Raw genomic sequence first — 18,441 nt, 5'->3', positions numbered from 1 at the left:
AGGAGCACGTAAGCAGGCCTGAGCCAGCAGAGTCCTGAGACAGCTTTACTGTCTTGTGTCAGGAATCCTTATGCTGTAGAGTTTTATGGAAAAGTCAAAATTGCAGAGGAGCAATTGTGTGCCTATATTTAGGCCATTATCACTGACTTGGTCTATAAAGTGCATACAAATAGTCCCAAAGTATTCATTTAGATGATAGATTATTAAATCCATTATGCCAATAATATGCATATTAAGGAGGACAAATTAAGCATTGACAGGTAATGCCTCATAAACCCGGTTCTCTTCCCTGAGAAATTGTCATGTGCAATGACTAACTCAAATCCACAGAAGACTCAGGCACTTGAGTGATGGCCTGGATTCTGATGGTCGTAAAGTCCTCTGTGTGGTAGAGTTTCTAAACAGTGAGTCCACACTTACAACTTAAGGATTTTTCAAGTTTGATTTTCAGTTTTATTTTACTTTTATTATTTTTTTTTATCAGAACTCATGGACTACTGGGAATGAATCCAATGAAGTCTAGGGTTGGAAAACTAGGTCAAAAAAGAGTTTCTATCCAAGGGGAAAACATATTCTCAAGTCCATAAGTAAACTCCTACAACACAGTAGGATTATAGAACTAACAATCCCTGAAAACAGGTCCTACGGAATCTAAATTCTTATTCCTACCCCATGCTAACTCCCTCACAAGAGCCATACTGAGGAGGTAACCAAAGATAGCAGATGAACACCGGTAAACCACTCACTGAAATTATTATACCAGGTTCATGCTGCTTGGAATTACATGTTGTAAAAGACTACTTCTAACTTTTCTGTTCACATCTACATTCTTGAAGTTTCAAAAAAGTCATGATATTATAAGTGCTATAAAGAACTACGTAGAAAAGGCTATTTGCATCACAGGAAGCATTACTGGACAACCTTCTTATACCTTAAGGAGTCGGATATTATAGCGAACATCGCCTGGAAAGCAATTTCCCCTAGAATCACAATCCTGTCATCTAACCTTGTGTCAGAAACAATTAAATCTGTTTTATAAAAATGACAAAATTCTTCCTCTCCTTGACAGACTTTATGAAAATTATTTATAATTCTTTATTTATAGAATTTATATAATATTTACCTAATTTATCTAATTATTTATAATTCTAAATAAGAACCTTCTATGGAAGTCTCTTGATTCTACATTTCTAATTATTTGCTTAGCACACGTCCATTTCTCAGAGAGACAAGTCCTCTTTTTGAAATATTTAGACTTTTGAAGCAGTTTAGTCATAGTGACAGTCACCCTCTTTTTCTCGCTTTCCACAAAATCAGGTCCAGTTTGTAATTCAAACGGGTCCCCAAAGGCACTGGAAAATGGCAAGCCCTTAGTGTTCAGGTGAAAACACTCTTTATTGCTCAAAATTGTTTCCTGTTAAAAAGCCTTTTTCCTGAAATGCTAGGTCTAAGATGATCTTATGATAATTTACCTCACTGGGGATGGTGAACAGATGTTACTTTGATTAATAGTTTCAGTATCCTGAAAATGCCAGACCAGGTTCAAAACAATAAAGTCAGGTAAGAAATGTATTAAAAAGCATCATCTTCATATTCGTCATGTTGGAGAAAAATGGGATCATATCTCCTATACCAAATAAAGGCTAGCTTCAAATCAAAGTAATAATATTGAAAAAAATTCAGTGTTACCTAATCCCTTTAACTTCCATCATCATATCATATATTATTACTTTTTAGACATATTTGCATATGTGTCCTTTTTTGTTTAAAAAAAAAATCCAACATAGGTACTGTGATGCCCTGTTTTTTTTTTAAATTTTACCCACAAAATCATAAAATTTCAAGCTGGCAGGGATCAAAGACCATCTAGTTAAACTGATTTAAGAAGATCGCTGATAAACTGTAAAATATGTAGAAGGAAGGCAACCAAGGTGGTGAAAGGACTAAAAATCATTCCTTATGATGATCAGTTGAAAGAACTGAATACATTTAACCTGGAGAAGAGAAGTCAGTAACACATATAGTCAAGTGTTGAAAAAGCTGTCATGTGGTAATGGATTCTCCTTGGGCCTGGAAAGCAAACCCAGAATCAAAAATTGGAAACTAGAAAGAGCAAGATTTCTTCTTGATGCATCTTTCTTGATAGAATACAAGCTCCTTGAAGGCAGGGGCTGTTTCATTTTTGGCTTTGTATTTCCAGAACTGTGTGTAGAATATAATAAGTGCTTAATAAATGATTATTGGTTGATTGATTAGTAATTAGAGCCATCTAAAAGTAAACTGAGCTGCCTCCGGAGGTAGCAGAATTAAGATTTACTGGAGGTCTTTGCTTATCAATGGTGGTGCAAAAAGAATTATTTTTATAGGTATAAGTAGTAATTGATGGTCATCAGTGTCCCTCCCAACTCTGAAATTCCGTGAATCTCCTTATTTTATGGATAAGGAAATGGAAATCTAGATAAAATTAAATGATTTACCCATAGTCACCCCACTGTTCAATGTCAGAACCAGGACTAGAGATCAAGTCTCTTAATTTCCCCATTCAGTCCTCTATGTCCTCTATGCCACACTGTTCTCTTCCCCACCATCACCACCAACCAAAGAAGAGTTGGAAACACTGAGAGAACAATTACTGATCATTTTGTTGCCAAAACCAGACCCACATCTGAATTTTTGTGCCCTGGAATTGCTGGCTTCCAGGAACTAACTATATGTTCAATAGGAATATCCTTTCTGAAGGAGCATTTTCCTGACATTCTATGACTCTGTTATCCTTCTACTCTGTAGCTCTTGGAGAGTGAAGAGAGAGGGTTCACTTAACCAACTACACCAAATCATAGCTGTTTCCTGATACAGACAAACTTGGGGCAGGGGAAGGAGGGGAGCTCACCTGTATTTGGATCTAATCCAAGACTCAGTCATTCACTATTCGTCTTTGTTCTAGTATAATACTATTAATAATAATAACCATAAATAATTATTATAATGATAACTTATTATATGATCATATTATTTTTGTTATTGCTATTATTATATTACAAAGTATTTCAACTATCACCACCCCACCACTCCCAGGCTTTTACATTTAACCAACCAAACAGGATCAATTCCCATTCAGAGCCCCCAGATCTGAAACTGGCCATTCAATTCAACTTTCTTACAGTACACTTCCTCTTGCAAAAACCTCTGTTTTCCAGGGAAGCCAACTATAAGTCTCAGTGCATCCATCATACTGTACAAATTATCATTCCTGATACAGGAAACCTACTTGGAGAATGAAGCTATCCTGTAAAAACAAATCAGCTACCTGAGGATTCCACTCATTTTATGTCTTCACACTCTAGCATTTGGGTATATAGACCATGCCCCCACTTAACCCGGAAATACTCTTTTTAAAAGTTTATCTCACCATTGCACAGAACGTCTCAGGTGGGTCTCCACAGGTAATGTCAGGAGGATCCAATTTCACCTTCAGATATTTTGTCATGTCAGTTGCTTCTGGCTGGCAAGCCATGTAATCCCAAACTTTCCCTTCTTCCGTGTAAATCTGAGTCTTACACACATCATAATGTCCCCACACTGATGGATAATGCTGCATTACTGAGGACACAGTAACCCAAAGGGCATGAATTGATAAGAATCTTGACAAATACATCTCTAAATCCTTTGAAAACTTCACCAGGACTGAAACAAAGTTGGTGGACTGTAACTTTGCTCTCTTTATGTATATATATATTATATATATATATATATATATATATATTTTAAATATACACACACAAAGAAGCCCCAAAGCAGGTTCCAAAGCCAAGAGTGGTGATGTCTTAGAATATAGTGCTTTTTTGTGTAAGTCGAGGACTTTGGTGGAAGTCTATCATACTCATGTGATGGTCTTTTTAATCAGCCCTAAGATTTTTCTCTGTCCCAGAGCTTATCTCTAGGATTGTGGGGGTCTTGCTTTGCTTTGCTTTGATTTTTTTTTCGTGTCGTCGTTGTAACAAATGTCCAAGAAGGGATGATAATTTAGCAAAGTGGTAGGTCTTCAGTTGTACTGCCGATAACCCTGAGTGATCCTCCTCCGTACGGCTCACGAGGGATGCCCAGACTCGCTGATAAATCAGTATCTGAAGCAAAAGGATGAGTGTCTACAATCCGGTGTCTGTTTCCCATCAATCATTCTTTTCTTCTGGCACCAACACCCTTTTAGAAACAATAAGAGTAAGAGTTATTGTCCCAGAATCAATGCATTACCAAATGTCTGATATGTTGACATTTGGGAGGTTTGATGTAATATAAAGCAAATTGGTGTAATATGGATAACCTTTACTGTGGCTGCTTTGCTACAATGAACAAACCACAGAAATCATTCACGTTGGGAAGCATTTTGATATGAAGCATTTAACTCTTCCATAACAGAGGCACATTTGTGCTGCTGCAGGTGACTTACAGGTTTTTTTGATTCAAAAATTATATTTCTATCTAGGCTAAATGGAGAGCAAACAGCCAGATTTAAACATTTCTCATATAGCTGGCAGGCCTGGAAAATCCTGAAAGAGAACAATGGGGGGAAATGAGCTCTTTTATTACAATGACAAAGAAATGACAACTACGTGTGTGGCTTTTGTCTCTTGACAGAGGGACCCTAAAGATATCCAAATTCCTTGTACATTTCTCAGCTTTTGTTAGCTTGAATGAAAAACAGTATTGTTGGCGCTAGGCTGTCCCTTTGGATTTGCTCATTAGTATTGGAAGAACTTAGAATCTTTTGTTTAGCTGTATTTAGTTCTAGAGATAAGACTTGGAAACTGGAAATTGTTTAAAAATAAACATAAAAGAGCAAATTTCTCTCTTTTTTGGATTTTCCATTTTCTTAGCTTTTTTAACACATCATTTCTGTCTTTTTCATAACAGAAGTGGAGAATTTGTCCCAAAGGCCAACATTATGTTCCATATTAAAACTTTGATCTCTGTGGCAAAGTGTCCGATTTAAAACACACACATAAAAATAAAAGAGGGCAAGTTAACAGGCCATGAAGCATAATAGTATGACATTTATTCTAAAATAAAATGTCTACCATTTCACAGTGGGTTTAATTAATGACTATTACAAGCAATCCACATTTGGACACAAAAGTGTCGCTGAATCCAACTTAAAACTTTTCCTTTTGAGCTAGCTTGTTGTCAAAACTAAACAGCTATTTACATTTTAAATCCAGGTACAATTAAAAATAATAAAGTAAGAGAACAATTAATTCATTGTCCACATGTAATTTTATACCTAGAAAAATGATCTATCTTCTCCACAATCCAAAAGTGGCAAAAATGCAATTTTTATGAGCTTCATCATAGGCCTCTAAATCCACACAACACTCTTTAAACATGCAAGTTGTCTTCAAAACAATCTTATAAGAGGACTTACCATACTTAAATAATGCACCATCTTAAAATGAACTAAGCTACAGACACTACAAAATGCCAACAGATGGTTGAATAGTGTTTCCATAGCAAAGTAATTTATAATAATTGCTTTATGGATGCAAGTGCAATTTTCATTATATTCCATTCATAAAATGTTATCATACAGCTGCAATTTGCAATATTTTCTATTAGGAAGTGTGTTGAATATTTGAATTTCCATGACGAAGTAATTAGTAGTTTGTCTAAACATGTATAAACTACAGATCTGAATTTGTCATTTTTTAATAAAGTGAAACTTACATAGAGGACATTTTAAAAACCTTAAACTAAAAAAAATATCACATAGACCCATGTGTTGTGGCTATTTGAGCATTCATTCTGTTTTTCCCATTTTTAAGTAATGGCCTCAAGGTTAGTATTTTTAGAAACACTCATTTGTTAAACAATTTAATGACTTCTGAAAGTGTTAAAAGTAACGAAAAGTAACATAGTCTGGATATGTGCTTTGAACATGTTTACTATGTTTGTACATTCACTAGCAAATATCTTGAAGGGAGGCAAAGAAGCACAGCTAAACAGGAACGATAAATCTACTAGACCTGAAAACTGTTAACCTGTATTCTCAAATTTAACCATTTAACTACTTATGTATCAAAAATAATTTGATTGGTGAAAATTGCAGGTTTTATCTTGAAGAACCTGTTTTGATTTTGCTTTTGCTGGAATCACAGTGGTTTTTGTTTGTTTGTTTCATATAGGAAGAGCCCAAAATCTAAGCATTTAAACATAAATTTGAATTATCTGTAAGATTCTCTTATTTGATTTTCAAAAGGAATTCAGGTAACTCCACTCTTTCATTATTGGTAATTCTATCTTTTTTCTTTTTCCACCCAACTTACTGTAACTTCTATACTTAGTTTAAACAAAGGAAATGGTGTTCCCAATGTTTAACTTACCAAATTGGAAGTAATGTACATATTTATATGTACAGTATGATCATGGAGGTAGGACAAGGGTTTGCACCTGTTAATGTCTCATGACACAACAATCCTGCCAGTATAAGAAATTCTAACTGAAAGGACTCCCAGTTATAATGATGGTCATTATACAGAATTATATACTATCACATCGATCTACCCTAGTGCCCTGACAAGGGAAAAAATGCAGAGGAGTGCAAGATATTTGAATATTAGGCAAATGTAGGACTGAGCAACAGACATCTCTGACAAGAAGCAGCCAATTATAGTTTAAATTCCTGGCACATAACCAGTTGTGATTAATAGTTTTCCATTACATTACAGACATATTATTAATGTATTAAAAATGTCAGGCTTTGGCAAGAACTAATACAGCATAGCTCAGTTAGTCTGCAGAATCGCCACTTAATGAGCTCTTGTTGACACAGAGAAAGATATTGACCAAAGTGTATTAAAGAGCACGAGGAGGGGGTCATCAAGGCTCTCATAACCCAATTATGCTATTTGTTTTTATTATTTTTAATCTTTGTAGTGTCACTCATTATGTGCTCTAGGCTGAGAGAATCTCCTGTTTCTCAAGATTACACAGGCTTTTTAAAAAGTCATATTAACTAAAAATTTAAAAGAAATTAAATCTCCAAATTTCAAAAAACAATTTAAATATTAAGGTGCAGGGGAGAAAAGACCTTTGTCAAACACAGGACTTTACTATTAAAAATATAAATTAATAACAGGGAAAAATTGTCCCTAAATAACATAACTAGATCACTTCTAATATCTACATTTTGAGCTTTTACAGCCTTGGTGTCCATCTGATCTCAATTGTGTTAAATTCAAATTTAGATGGGCTTTAAAAGTCTAAGTCATAGCCACAAAGGGTCAGGCAGCCTGATTATGCAAACAGGGGTATTCAATGACATATTTTGGCATTTAGCACACTGGGGCTATCCCTTCTGGGCTGTAGCTGAATTAATTACAAAGTAATTCAGGCTTTGAATTTTCTCACGTGCCACATTCTCTAAATATATGCAGCACCAGAAGAGCTCTCTGGCAGGGTCAAATCTCGGGATGTCCATTTTTTTACTCAGCAGACCTTAAAAATTCAGAGTAATTAAGTAATGTCTTTGGGTCTGTCAGCAATCCCAAACAGTGAAGAATTGTTTTGAACAGAAACTCCTGCTACAAGGCTATAAGTACTTGCGATACATGGATCATGGTATAAGTGTGTGGCCGAAATGTACAAATATGTATATTTTTCATACATCTCCACCTGACAGATGTTATTGATCAAGGAGGAATGCACTATAAAAAGGCATGCATACAGTACATCTTCTTGTTTTTTCAGTTTCCTTTAGCTGACTCACTTCCACCATGGATTGACTTTCTACAGTGTTCCAAAGGCCCTTTCTTTTGACCCAAGTAGAAGCCCTAAACTTCTAGCTGTAAAGAGCTATAGTTAAAATGATTGCTAGACAACTCTAGCAGAATAAACTGCCAATTCTTGTTGATGTCTTATGTCCAAACATCATGGTCGAGATATTTTAGATGGCTCTCAGCATTCCATTTTGGATAGAGTCTCACACTTGGTGATGTTGCTGGGTTCATATTTGTTCTATCGACCATGGGTTTTGAATTCAGGGTGAATCTGGAATTGAAGACTATGAATTTATTCTCCATCAACATTAACTTGATAAATATACATACTTTGAAATGGAGAGAAATAGAATAATGTGGTTTGCAATCACATTCTATTAGTGTTGTCTCAGTTGACAAAGGTGTAGACAGTTTCCACTACCTATCAATTGACAACTTTCCAAACAGGAACAGTATAATTCACTGCCCATGTTGTCTTTTTAAAAAAGATACTTGAATCATACTTTGCATTCAGGGATCTTTTTGTAGAAAAGTCGGCATTTCTAAGTGTCTCCATTGGATTCACATTAGTAATTTCCTTAATCCTTCTATAAAGAACTGGATTGCTTTGTAGTGTCACTAGTATACAATATTTACATTATTATATTATATTCATTTGCTTAGCCTTTGAGATCCTGAACACAACCAGAATCTTTAAGTAAAGTCCCAGTTCTTCTCAGGAGAAAATCTTCTACTAAAACTGGATAGCATATAGTTCATGGGATGTATATTATAGGTTTTAGTGTTAGACACTCTGCTTGATTATTAAAATTCCTAATGCTATTTCAGAACCAAAGAATCCAGTAGAAAAGTTAGTTTTCATCCCCAAAGAACTTCTCTGTCTGTTCAGCCAAACAATAAATTATCCTCTCTTCCAACTAGCCAAGCCAGGAAGATCCATATTCTCCAAAAATGGAAGTTTATGGAAATAAGCACCTAAAGTTTGAACCCAGATCTTTAGGAGCTGATAGAGCATGCCATTTTAAAAACTATACTATATTTTTGCCTATTCTGTGAGGTATAATTTATCATATGTACATGCACACTTCATATCCACCATATAAGTGGTCTAAAAAATTATTTTCCTTCCAGACATGCTTTTGTAACTATCAGTACCTCTTCCAAAATTTCCTGACACGTAAAATCTTAAGAGGTTATATAAATATGAAGGCTGTCCCTGGTATGATTCAGTGTATAAAAAAGTTAACCAAGATAAATATTTGCATAAATTTTATACAACCAATAGGAATAATATCACCCTTTATCTTCTACCCTCAGAAAACAGGGACAAGCAATCCTCATAAAAGTTGTCCAAACTAAAAATTCAAGAGTAAATACAGTTTGGGACGTTAACAAATGAAAATCTGTTATTGTTGTTATCAAATTCCCCAGATTCACCTATTCCTGAATTTCAGCTGGGGAAAGATCAGTAGGCTGGTAACCAAGGTATGGAATCCATGGTATTGTGATATTGCCACTCAGGAGTAGAAAACTATCATGCTTCATGGTATCTAAAAAATTCTAGATAGGCTCCATGCAGCAATACAGAGATTTGAACAAAAGGTTCAAATGGGAAGGCCTCTGTTTTTACTTTTTTTTTTTGATATTGATAAAAAAGAAAACAGAATGAAGTTAAAGTCTCAGGATTCTCTCCTTAGAGCAAGGTAAAGTTTAAACAATTAGAACAAAACACAAACAGCCAACAACCTTATCTGCAACACATGTTTTTGGAGGAAGCCTTTTTCCTTTGCCATGGTGGAATGGGGAGGAGGGAAGTGGTCAAGTCAACTTACTGAGTTGAAAATTGAAAATAACATATCCAAGAGTAAAGATGTTCAGTAAAGGCCACCTATTTCCAATAAACTTTGGTGCTTGGGCCATTAATTCTTCTGAAGTTTAACTAGTAAATGTATTTTAAGTGAGATTTGGCTTTTATTCATTTTCCCAGGCTAAAGTTTTAATTTCTCAACTGCCAGGAAGGGAGGGCACTTTTAGTGATTTCCATCCTAAAACTGGGCTTTATTTCCAGAACAAGTGAGATGCCAACTTCACCATATGCTAATTGGAATTCTCAGTCTTTTCTATTCCAAAGACTGACACAGTGTTATGATACAGGACCGCTCCTTTATTTGGTAAAGGGACTCTTGTTCCCATCTTCTAGCAGATTTTGTGCTAGTTACACTTTGTCGAATCACTTGTAGTCTCTCCTTTTAAAGTTCCAGCTCCCTACTATCCTTGTGCCACAAGATGTGTTCCTTCACTCACCCCTGATGGGTTTGATGTCTTTGGCTTGGGGGGACGGGAGAAGGGAAACCAGGTTGCTAATGTTCATTCCAAGAAGTTGATGAGGATGGATTGAGGTTTTATTTATGAGCCTGAATTTAATTAGATGGGGGGGAGGGGAGGTTGTGGAATCACACTGAATGCACTGAGAGGAGTTTCAATGACATGCCAATATATGAGGTCCTAGACACTGGAGGAGGAAAAGCACTAAAAAGGCAACGAAAAAAAAGACATTTGTTCCCCCTCCCCCCCAAAAAAGTCCCACTTATACATAATGCAATGACAAGAAAGCCAACTCCAGCTCTTGCAAACAAAAGGTCCTTTAGAATAGCGGCTAGTCATCTTTCCCAGTGCAAGGACAAGGTACTCTTAAGTGGATCCTGAAAAATTGGTCCCCCGTTGTGGTACCCAAATAAACAGCAGAGGGCGCAGTTTCTTTTTGTATCCAACTTTTCCCTGTGTGAATCACTTAATTGGTTATTTTGAGCCCAATAATATTCGGTATTATTTGTATTATATATAGATATCCACAGATCCATACAGGGGAGAATAGCATTGTGAGCAATTCAATTTCCCTAGCCGTATCCATCGACTGATTCATTTAACAGTAGTAAATAATCTGAGAAAATATTTCAGTCTGCATTCCGAAGTCTATTCCTCTTTCCATCCTTCTTTCTCTCCCAGCTGCTGGGCATGGGATAGTAACGCTTTAATCTTGCACCAAGAAAAGGAATTAAAACAAGAGACTTCAAAAGCCTCTCCCCTTAGTCCCCAGCACCACCCCGGCTGCAAAAGGACTAATCTGGTGGGGAGGGGGACCTTTATGGGTCCCCCCCACTCCAGGCAAAGTCAATTGTCAAAATAAATCTGACAGATCCCCTGGCGTGTGGTCTGGTATGTTCCTGAGTGACATGATAATATCGGTCCGGGCTTTTAGGTACAGGGCACAGACCTTGATCGAGAGGTGGGTGAGACCAGTGCTTACATGCTACCTGATGGGCGCACCTAGACACATGCACATACGTGGTGTGTGCGTGTGTATTGGTGCACATATGCATACCACACAGGCTTGTCTTTTAAAGGTGCTCTACAAAGTTCCTTCCCCATCCCCTGGAGCCTTCCCTCCTGCCTGTGGATTGCATTACAGTTCTTCTGGTTGGGGGGGCCATAGGTTGTGGGGAGAGGGGTTACGGGAGGGTTAAAAAAAAAGAAGAAAAAGAAGAAAACGGGCGGGTCGCTGAAGGAGGGAGGCAGGCTGCACTTACCGTGTGGACCATTTGCCCTTGTTACAGTAGGCGGGAGGCGAGCAGACGGCTCCTTGCCGCGGACCTTCCCAGCCTCGTCCGCGTCCAGTGGCGGCAGCGGCAGCATCGGAGCCCGCGGCTGCCGGGCGGAGGCTGCTCTCCCCCGCCGTGCCTCCTCGGGCGAGCGCGGGGACCCGGCACAGGGGAGGACTGATTAGGAGGGAGTCGGGGGTCCAGTAGGAGCCGTCAAGCTCGCCCCCACCACCGCAGAGTTGCTTCACTTGCCTCCAGAAGTCCAGAGGAGAGGGCGTGGGGCTGGGGGCTGGGAAGGGGATGGTGGAAAGAGAGCCCCCACAACAGCAATCAACGCCCCGCTGCTTAATTACCTTCTCCCGGTGCCGAGGGAAAAGAGCTGGCTCCCGGGAGGAGTTGGCCCTTTGAAAGCTGAGACCCCAGAGAGGGAATTCCTGCTCGGTGTCCTCCTCTTCCGAAATGCAAAAAGATCAGTGACTTTGACAGGTAGATAGGGGGAGTGGAGAGGGGGAAAAGGGGTGGGAGTAGAGGTAGAGAGAGAGAGAAGGAAAGGTGCCTCTCCCTCCAAAAAAATGTGATGATAATAAGAATAAAATTGCAGACCTCAGTCTCCCCAGTTGTTCACTCTCCTCTGCGACTCCCCGCGCCACCTCTCCCACTTTTCGCCTTAAACTTTTACTGAGGCTTTCCTGGTGGCTGTTGTGTTTTCTTTAGTTCCACCCCCTCCTTTCTTTCTTTCGTTCCCTTTTTGTGTTTGCTCGTTTATTTGGTCCGAGTAGCTGCAGGACGCCTGGATGCCCGAACTCCCCACGATCAGATGCAGCACTCAGGCGGCTCTGCCCCGCTTGGCACCGCTCTCATTTTATCTCCGATGAAGACGTTGAGCGCACTCAGAAGGGACATAAATCAGGACAATTAGCACTGGCGCCAAGGAGATCCTCTCGTACCAATTTCGCCAGGGCTCCCTTCACGCATTCCTCTACTCAAGTCAGAAATGTCACCGCACATAGCGTTGATGGCTGGCAGACGAGACACTTGGAAAGTCCATTTGATGAAATATACATGGCCCGAGATCCTTCTGGATTGCAATTCCCCCAGAGCAGCCTCCCCCGCCCCCGGCGCCGTGCCCGGACGGACCCTGCCTCAGTGTGGCCAGGAAGCTCTCACAAACTTAGGGGCGCACACAAATTAAAGGGAGAGTGAGACAGGAAGACAAGAGGAGGGAAGGAGGTGGAGGAAAGAGGGAGTGGGGGGGAAAGCAAGCTCAGAGAAGCAGCAGCCCACGGATGGGTGGCATGTACGTTTCACTTAAAAGCAAAATCTTCTGCAACTGGCAGTAAGTAGAAGGATTGCAAACCGTATACTACCTCGAGACCTGGACGCTCCGAGCGGTCCTAACTCCGTCGGGCTCTCTGTTGCTGTTGCTGCGCCCCCACCACTGCTTGGAGTGGCTTCTGGACCCCCTTTCTTCTGGGTCTCACGCAGAAAGGTTCTCTCCTCTAGTAAGCAGCCCTAGTAACCGCCCCCCTCAACCCACGCCCCATGTCCACCCCACTCTCCCTCCCTCCACTGTCCCCAATCACGCCCTTTGGCTTGCCCCAGAAGTAGTCTTTCGGATCCCAGCTTTCGATCACAGTTCCAGTTACAGATTTCACCACTTGGCACTTTAGCGCCGGTATCTGTGTCTTCCTCATTCAGAAACCGAGCCTAATAGGGCACAGTAGAGTGTGAAAGTGGGGCGTGCTTTGCAGGCGCCTTCCTCGTCCACAACGTAGGGATGAAGTCCCCTATTTCTGGAAACCCCGTATCATCTCATCTCTAGGGGTCCCTGAATTCCCTCCCCCTCTGGGGACTGGCAGGCAGGGCACACAGAGTGATATACATTACATCACCCACTTTGAAAGTAAAGGACTACCACTTAGATGGAATGATTGAGGACTGGGATGGGGATGGCGGGAAGCGATGGACAGATCTTGAAGCGGGGACTTCTCCAAGGCAAGTGAACCCCAGCTTGGAAAGGGGTGTGGCAGCCCATTCTTCTCTCCTTTTCTTCCCCACCACAGAGACTGCCACCCAAGTATGTGTGCGAGAGGGCTTCCCTCCCATGCATCTCACTCTCTTAAATATACCGTGCCAGGGAAATGGTTTGTTTTTCTCTTCTCCACTATGGCTTCTCTCCCTCATTACTAGTTGGCAGCCTGGGTAAAATAATAGGTGAAAAAAAAATGAGACCCGAAGACCATGAGTGCTTCCTTCCCACCTATCCCCATCTATTTCATCAAGACTTTTACACAGAATTCAGAGAGGTACTTTTTTTGATTTAGCAAGTCCTCACCCCTCTTCTTTCTTATTACAGTTATGGGAGGGAAAGGGATATGATGAATAAATTGTTGAGCTTGAATATAATAATAATAATATCTGGCTAATAATAATAAGTAATAATAAAATACTGGTTCTGCTACTAACTTAACCTTCATGAACCTCAGTTTTCTAGTTCATAAAATGTGGGATTTGAACTAAATGACCTCTCAAGTTCCCTTCCAGCTCTACATTTATGATCTTAGGACTTTCATGAGACAACTTCCTAAAACTTGTCTACTAAGTTAAGAAGAGGTTATTTGCATTGGTCGAGGAAGATCCCATTTTGAGAAAAATCACATATGTTTACAAAATCCCTTATAAATGGATAACCTGTATTTCTAACCCTGTGACTTCCACATCCTTTTCTCCCCCTCTTCCTCCTCCTCCTCTTTCTTGGCTGCTCCAAAGCTCAGTGCTTTCTGGCTTGGTCCCTTCAAGTACAACTTTAAAAGTGAATACGCACTGATTTCTGAGCTTCCTGTAAGTGTTTTAGCCTTTAAAAGCCACTCCTTCATACATGGACTAAGAAAGACCTCTTGCTTCTTTTTTCCTTGTCTCTTCCTTTGGATCATTTGAGGATGCAAAGAAAAGGGAAAAAGATTAGGAGATTTTCAGGTTTTCTGAATTATTTCAGGTTTTTAAAGCCACCATGAATTGCAAGGTACCAAAAAATTAAAAATTAAAAGCCTCTCAAAATTACTGACCCAGCAATCTCCTTTACCTTGTCCTGTTGCCAGATTTCATTTGATGCTCCTAATGAGGTCTACTCTTCTCTGGCTGTCTCATGAAAGTCATACAATCACAGATTTGGAGTTGAATGTGAATCTAGAGGTCATTCAGCCCAATTAACTAATTTCATAACTGAGTAACTGAGTCCAGATAGGTAAATAATCTGCCCAAGATGAAAGTGGCAAAGGTATGATTCAAATGGAAAATCCTTGGAATGTAAGTTTGCTGGCTAATTATTTACACAAGTTCAATCACACCATCCAAATATTTTCATCATCAAACCAGATTTCCTGATTATACATTTTCATATTGATAAACTCTTGGTTTGAAAAGGTCTAAGATAGTATCTAAATTAGATTCTAATCTTACCCGTACCTAAAGACTCTCTACAACATCATTAATAAGTAGCCATCTAGCTCTCTGTGAAGACTGCTAGTCATCTATATACTGAAATTGTCCAGTGCTTGGTTCTGTGACTTACACATAGTAAATATTTTGTAAATGTTTTTTGAATTTCACTGCCATTGTGCCCCATCTTGATTGTGAATTTTAGTTATTCATCTGTGACAGTTATTATAAAAGTTTCTACTCTACCAGGTAACTCTTAACTTTTTGCTTATTCTTTCTTTCACAATGTTACATTGTTCTCAGAATCACTGAGAAAGAAGAGATCTCAGAAGTGATCTAGTCTATCTTTTAAGATGTGTGGAAGTATGTGGAACTCCAATGATGGAAACTCCCTCACAAATTTAGAGAAATAAAGATCATTAGAGAGCATTTAGTTCAGGGATTCTTAACCTTTCTTGTATCATGGTCTCCTTTCATAGACTCATAAATTCCATGGACCCCTTCATAGAATAATGCTTAAAATAAAATGCAACCAGTGAGATAAAATGTATATATTCCCCATCCAAGTTCATGGACTTGAAAGCTATATGAGAATTCCATTTGATTCCATGGATCTCAAGTTAGGAACCCCTTATCTAGTTCAACACTCCATTTTACAGATGAGTAGTTAGGCCCTAGGGTTGTTAATAATAATGACGTATATTTATATAGCACTTTACGGTCATTGGAGAACTTTGCATACACTGACTTATTTGATCCTTACAACAAGCCCAGGAATTAAATCCTGGAGATTTTATTATGCTCATTTTACCAATGAGATAACTGAGTCTCAAAGTGGTTAAATTATTGTCCATTGTCAAATCAGCAGTAAGTAGCAAAGTCAAGGTTTGAACCCTGGCCCTCTGACTTCAAACCTAAGATTCCTTCCTCTGAGTCATATAGCTTCCAATGCTGAATGCAATCTAAACATGATTTAGTAAATAACTTTTATGAATTTCTCTGAGACACAAAGTGACTTGCTCAGAGTCACACAAACACTAAAATGTCAAAATGATGATTTAAACCCAGATATTTCTGACTCAAAGCCCAGCACTCTAGTGTGCACCAAGCAAAACTCCATTGCTGGCCACCACTCCCCTGTATGTGTTCAGTTACTTAATGATAACAACAACTAATCCTTATATAGCACTTACTAAGCACTTTACAATTATTATCCCATTTGATCTTCACAACAAACTTGGGAAATAGGTGCTATTATCATCCCCATTTTATAGTCAAGGAACCTGAGGTAAACAGAGGCTAAATCATTTACCTAGGGTTACACAGCTAGTGAATATCTGAGACTGAATTATGAACACAGATGTTCCTGACTCCAGCATTCTATCAACTGTGCCACCTAGCTGCCTCTAAAAAAACAAAATCTCAGCTCTTCCAATCAAAACTCCACAAGGGCAGTTACAGTCTTGCATATTTATGTATTTGCATCCCTAGTTATTAGTAGAGTGCTTGGCATATTGAATGTGTCTGATAAATGCTTTGGATTCATCCATTCATTGTTTTCATTTATTACTCACTACTACCTCTAATTCTTCACTATCTACATTTCTTTAGAGGATTTCATGTCATTTTGCTAACTTTTTTTTCAGCAGCACCTTATATTTTTTTCCCCATCCTTTAGCACATCAGTTTAAGCACCTATGGGTTGTTCTGGGGGAAATGCTTTGAAAACTTTGAAGTACTATATAAATGTACGTTATTCTATAAGTGACAAATTCCTGTCTCCAACTACCCTCCCTGCTCCCCTTTCCCAGTTCCTCTGTTTTTTGTTTTTAAGCCGCTTGTGTTGATGTTAGAAGAGTGGGAGAAGCAAGGGTCAGTGGACCTCTTCTAAATTTCTGCTTTTAAGGCCATAGTTTTAATGAATTGATTTCTCATTAATGATTTCAACCACATCTTATAGTGTAATGGGGTGAATGTACAGGTCCATAATTATTCTTGTGTTTTATAACTTGTTAGGAAAGGTGACCACCAGGTAATACCCTTGTTCCTGCTTTGGCTAGTTAGTGACTGATGCAGAGTGTGCTGTGACCTCTCACACAGAAATACTTTCTAATAAACTGCTCTGCAGATGGTAATTTAGAAATAATAAAATTAACAACTCAGTTAAAGCAACAGGGGAAAAAGGCAGTTGTTACAAAATAGGGGCTTTGATTCTCTTTTTCAAAGGGAAAATTGATATTGAAGTTTTAAGGGTTAGCTATTTTTACTCATTTTATGTGACCTCTCTTTTACTATACTGCAACTTAAAAACACTAGACTCAACCAGGAACCATGGTTGTCATGTGTGGGCCAAATGATCTGAGCTAGCACTTATTATACTGCTTACTTCTGTAGATTTTTTGGTTCATTTCAGAACTTTCTGCCTCTTTTATACTGTGATGAGTGATTGCTACCTTGAAGTGCCCCCTAGCTCCCACCCCTCTGATCTCTGATGAATGGAAACAGGAATTACAAGCTAGGGGCTAGCTAGTGTGGGAGATGGAACCATGCCAACTGGCCTTTGCTTCCTAGTAGGATGTCACCTCCTCTGGCAAGAAGATACTCTCTCCTACAGAGAATGACTAATTCACTTAAATTCATCCTTAGAGCATGTAGTGAGAGGGAGGGGTAGGCAAGAGGCAGCACCACTATAAAGCTCAAAGCAAGTAAAGGGAAATATAAATAAGGTGGAAAGATGAGTTGTGCCAATGGTTCTACTAATCTTATCTACTGTACTTGGAAAGTTCAGACAGAAGGTTATAACTGAAAGACCCCTGTGATGTCACTAAATTGTGCTTATAATATGCTCCTTCCCAAGAAGGAGTTATTTGACAAATAACTGTTGTAATGAACATTTATGAACAGCACAATGATGGAAATTATTTTTAATTTAAATTGTATTTTTATTTTCAGTTGTCTCCCTTCCACTGTCCTCTCTCCCACTGAGAAAATAAGAAATACAATATCCATTATACAATAATGTAAACCTGTTTCCATACTAACAAAAATAAAGAAAGAAAAATAAAGGGAACATATATACCTCAGTCTGTGCTCAGAGTCCATCAGTTCTCTAAGTGATGGAAATGATTAACCAGAATGAGAGTAACAAATAGAAAGCTGCAACATGAGGGAACTGGAATAGCAGTTCCTTTTCTATGAGAATAAAGTTGTACATAAGCATAGCTCAGTCAAATCTCAGTTATTTAGACTAGTAGTGATGATCTTCAAATGGATACTCCAAAAGAGTGCAACGTCTTAGCAACGTCTACCACTTATATGGCACTTTATGGATTGCAAAACCTTTTATAAATATTATTTTATCTCACAACACTAAAAGGTGAGCATTATTGTTATTTCTGTTTTTATAGGTCATACAACTGATGTTTGACATCAGGTTTTAATTTAGATCTTTCTCACTCCAGGTCCAGGGATCTATATACTATGCCATCTAACTGTTTTATAATAGTTATGAATAGAGACTAAACATGACAAATTTTTCTGACTCCAAAGCTGGATCTGTCAGTTATGATATACTTTTGGAATATGTTAGTATTTTGGGGTTTTGTGTGTTTGTTGTGAAGTTTTTTTTGTTTTGT

At 38.7% G+C, this 18,441-nt stretch overlaps 1 protein-coding gene across 7 annotated transcripts in view; it reads right to left on the bottom strand.

Moving 5' to 3' along the window:
- The window catches only part of NTNG1 (netrin G1), a 446,663-nt gene extending 433,781 nt beyond the window's left edge, over positions 1-12,882 (bottom strand). For 4 of the 7 annotated variants that reach the window (XM_072644174.1, XM_072644172.1, XM_072644168.1 and 1 more), the window contains exons 1-2: positions 11,357-12,729; positions 3,410-4,200 (exon numbers count right to left, since the gene is read on the bottom strand). In XM_072644174.1, coding sequence (XP_072500275.1) covers positions 3,410-3,655 — 246 coding nt within the window. In that variant the 5' untranslated portion in view covers positions 3,656-4,200; positions 11,357-12,729. The other 3 variants (XM_072644169.1, XM_072644170.1, XM_072644171.1) reach the window with 3 other exon arrangements.
- Positions 12,883-18,441: the final 5,559 nt, after the last annotated feature.

The sequence above is a fragment of the Notamacropus eugenii genome, chromosome 2 (genome assembly GCF_028372415.1).
Source record: "Notamacropus eugenii isolate mMacEug1 chromosome 2, mMacEug1.pri_v2, whole genome shotgun sequence".
NCBI classification, from domain to species: domain Eukaryota; kingdom Metazoa; phylum Chordata; class Mammalia; order Diprotodontia; family Macropodidae; genus Notamacropus; species Notamacropus eugenii.
This window is presented reverse-complemented; position numbering and strand designations above follow the sequence as displayed.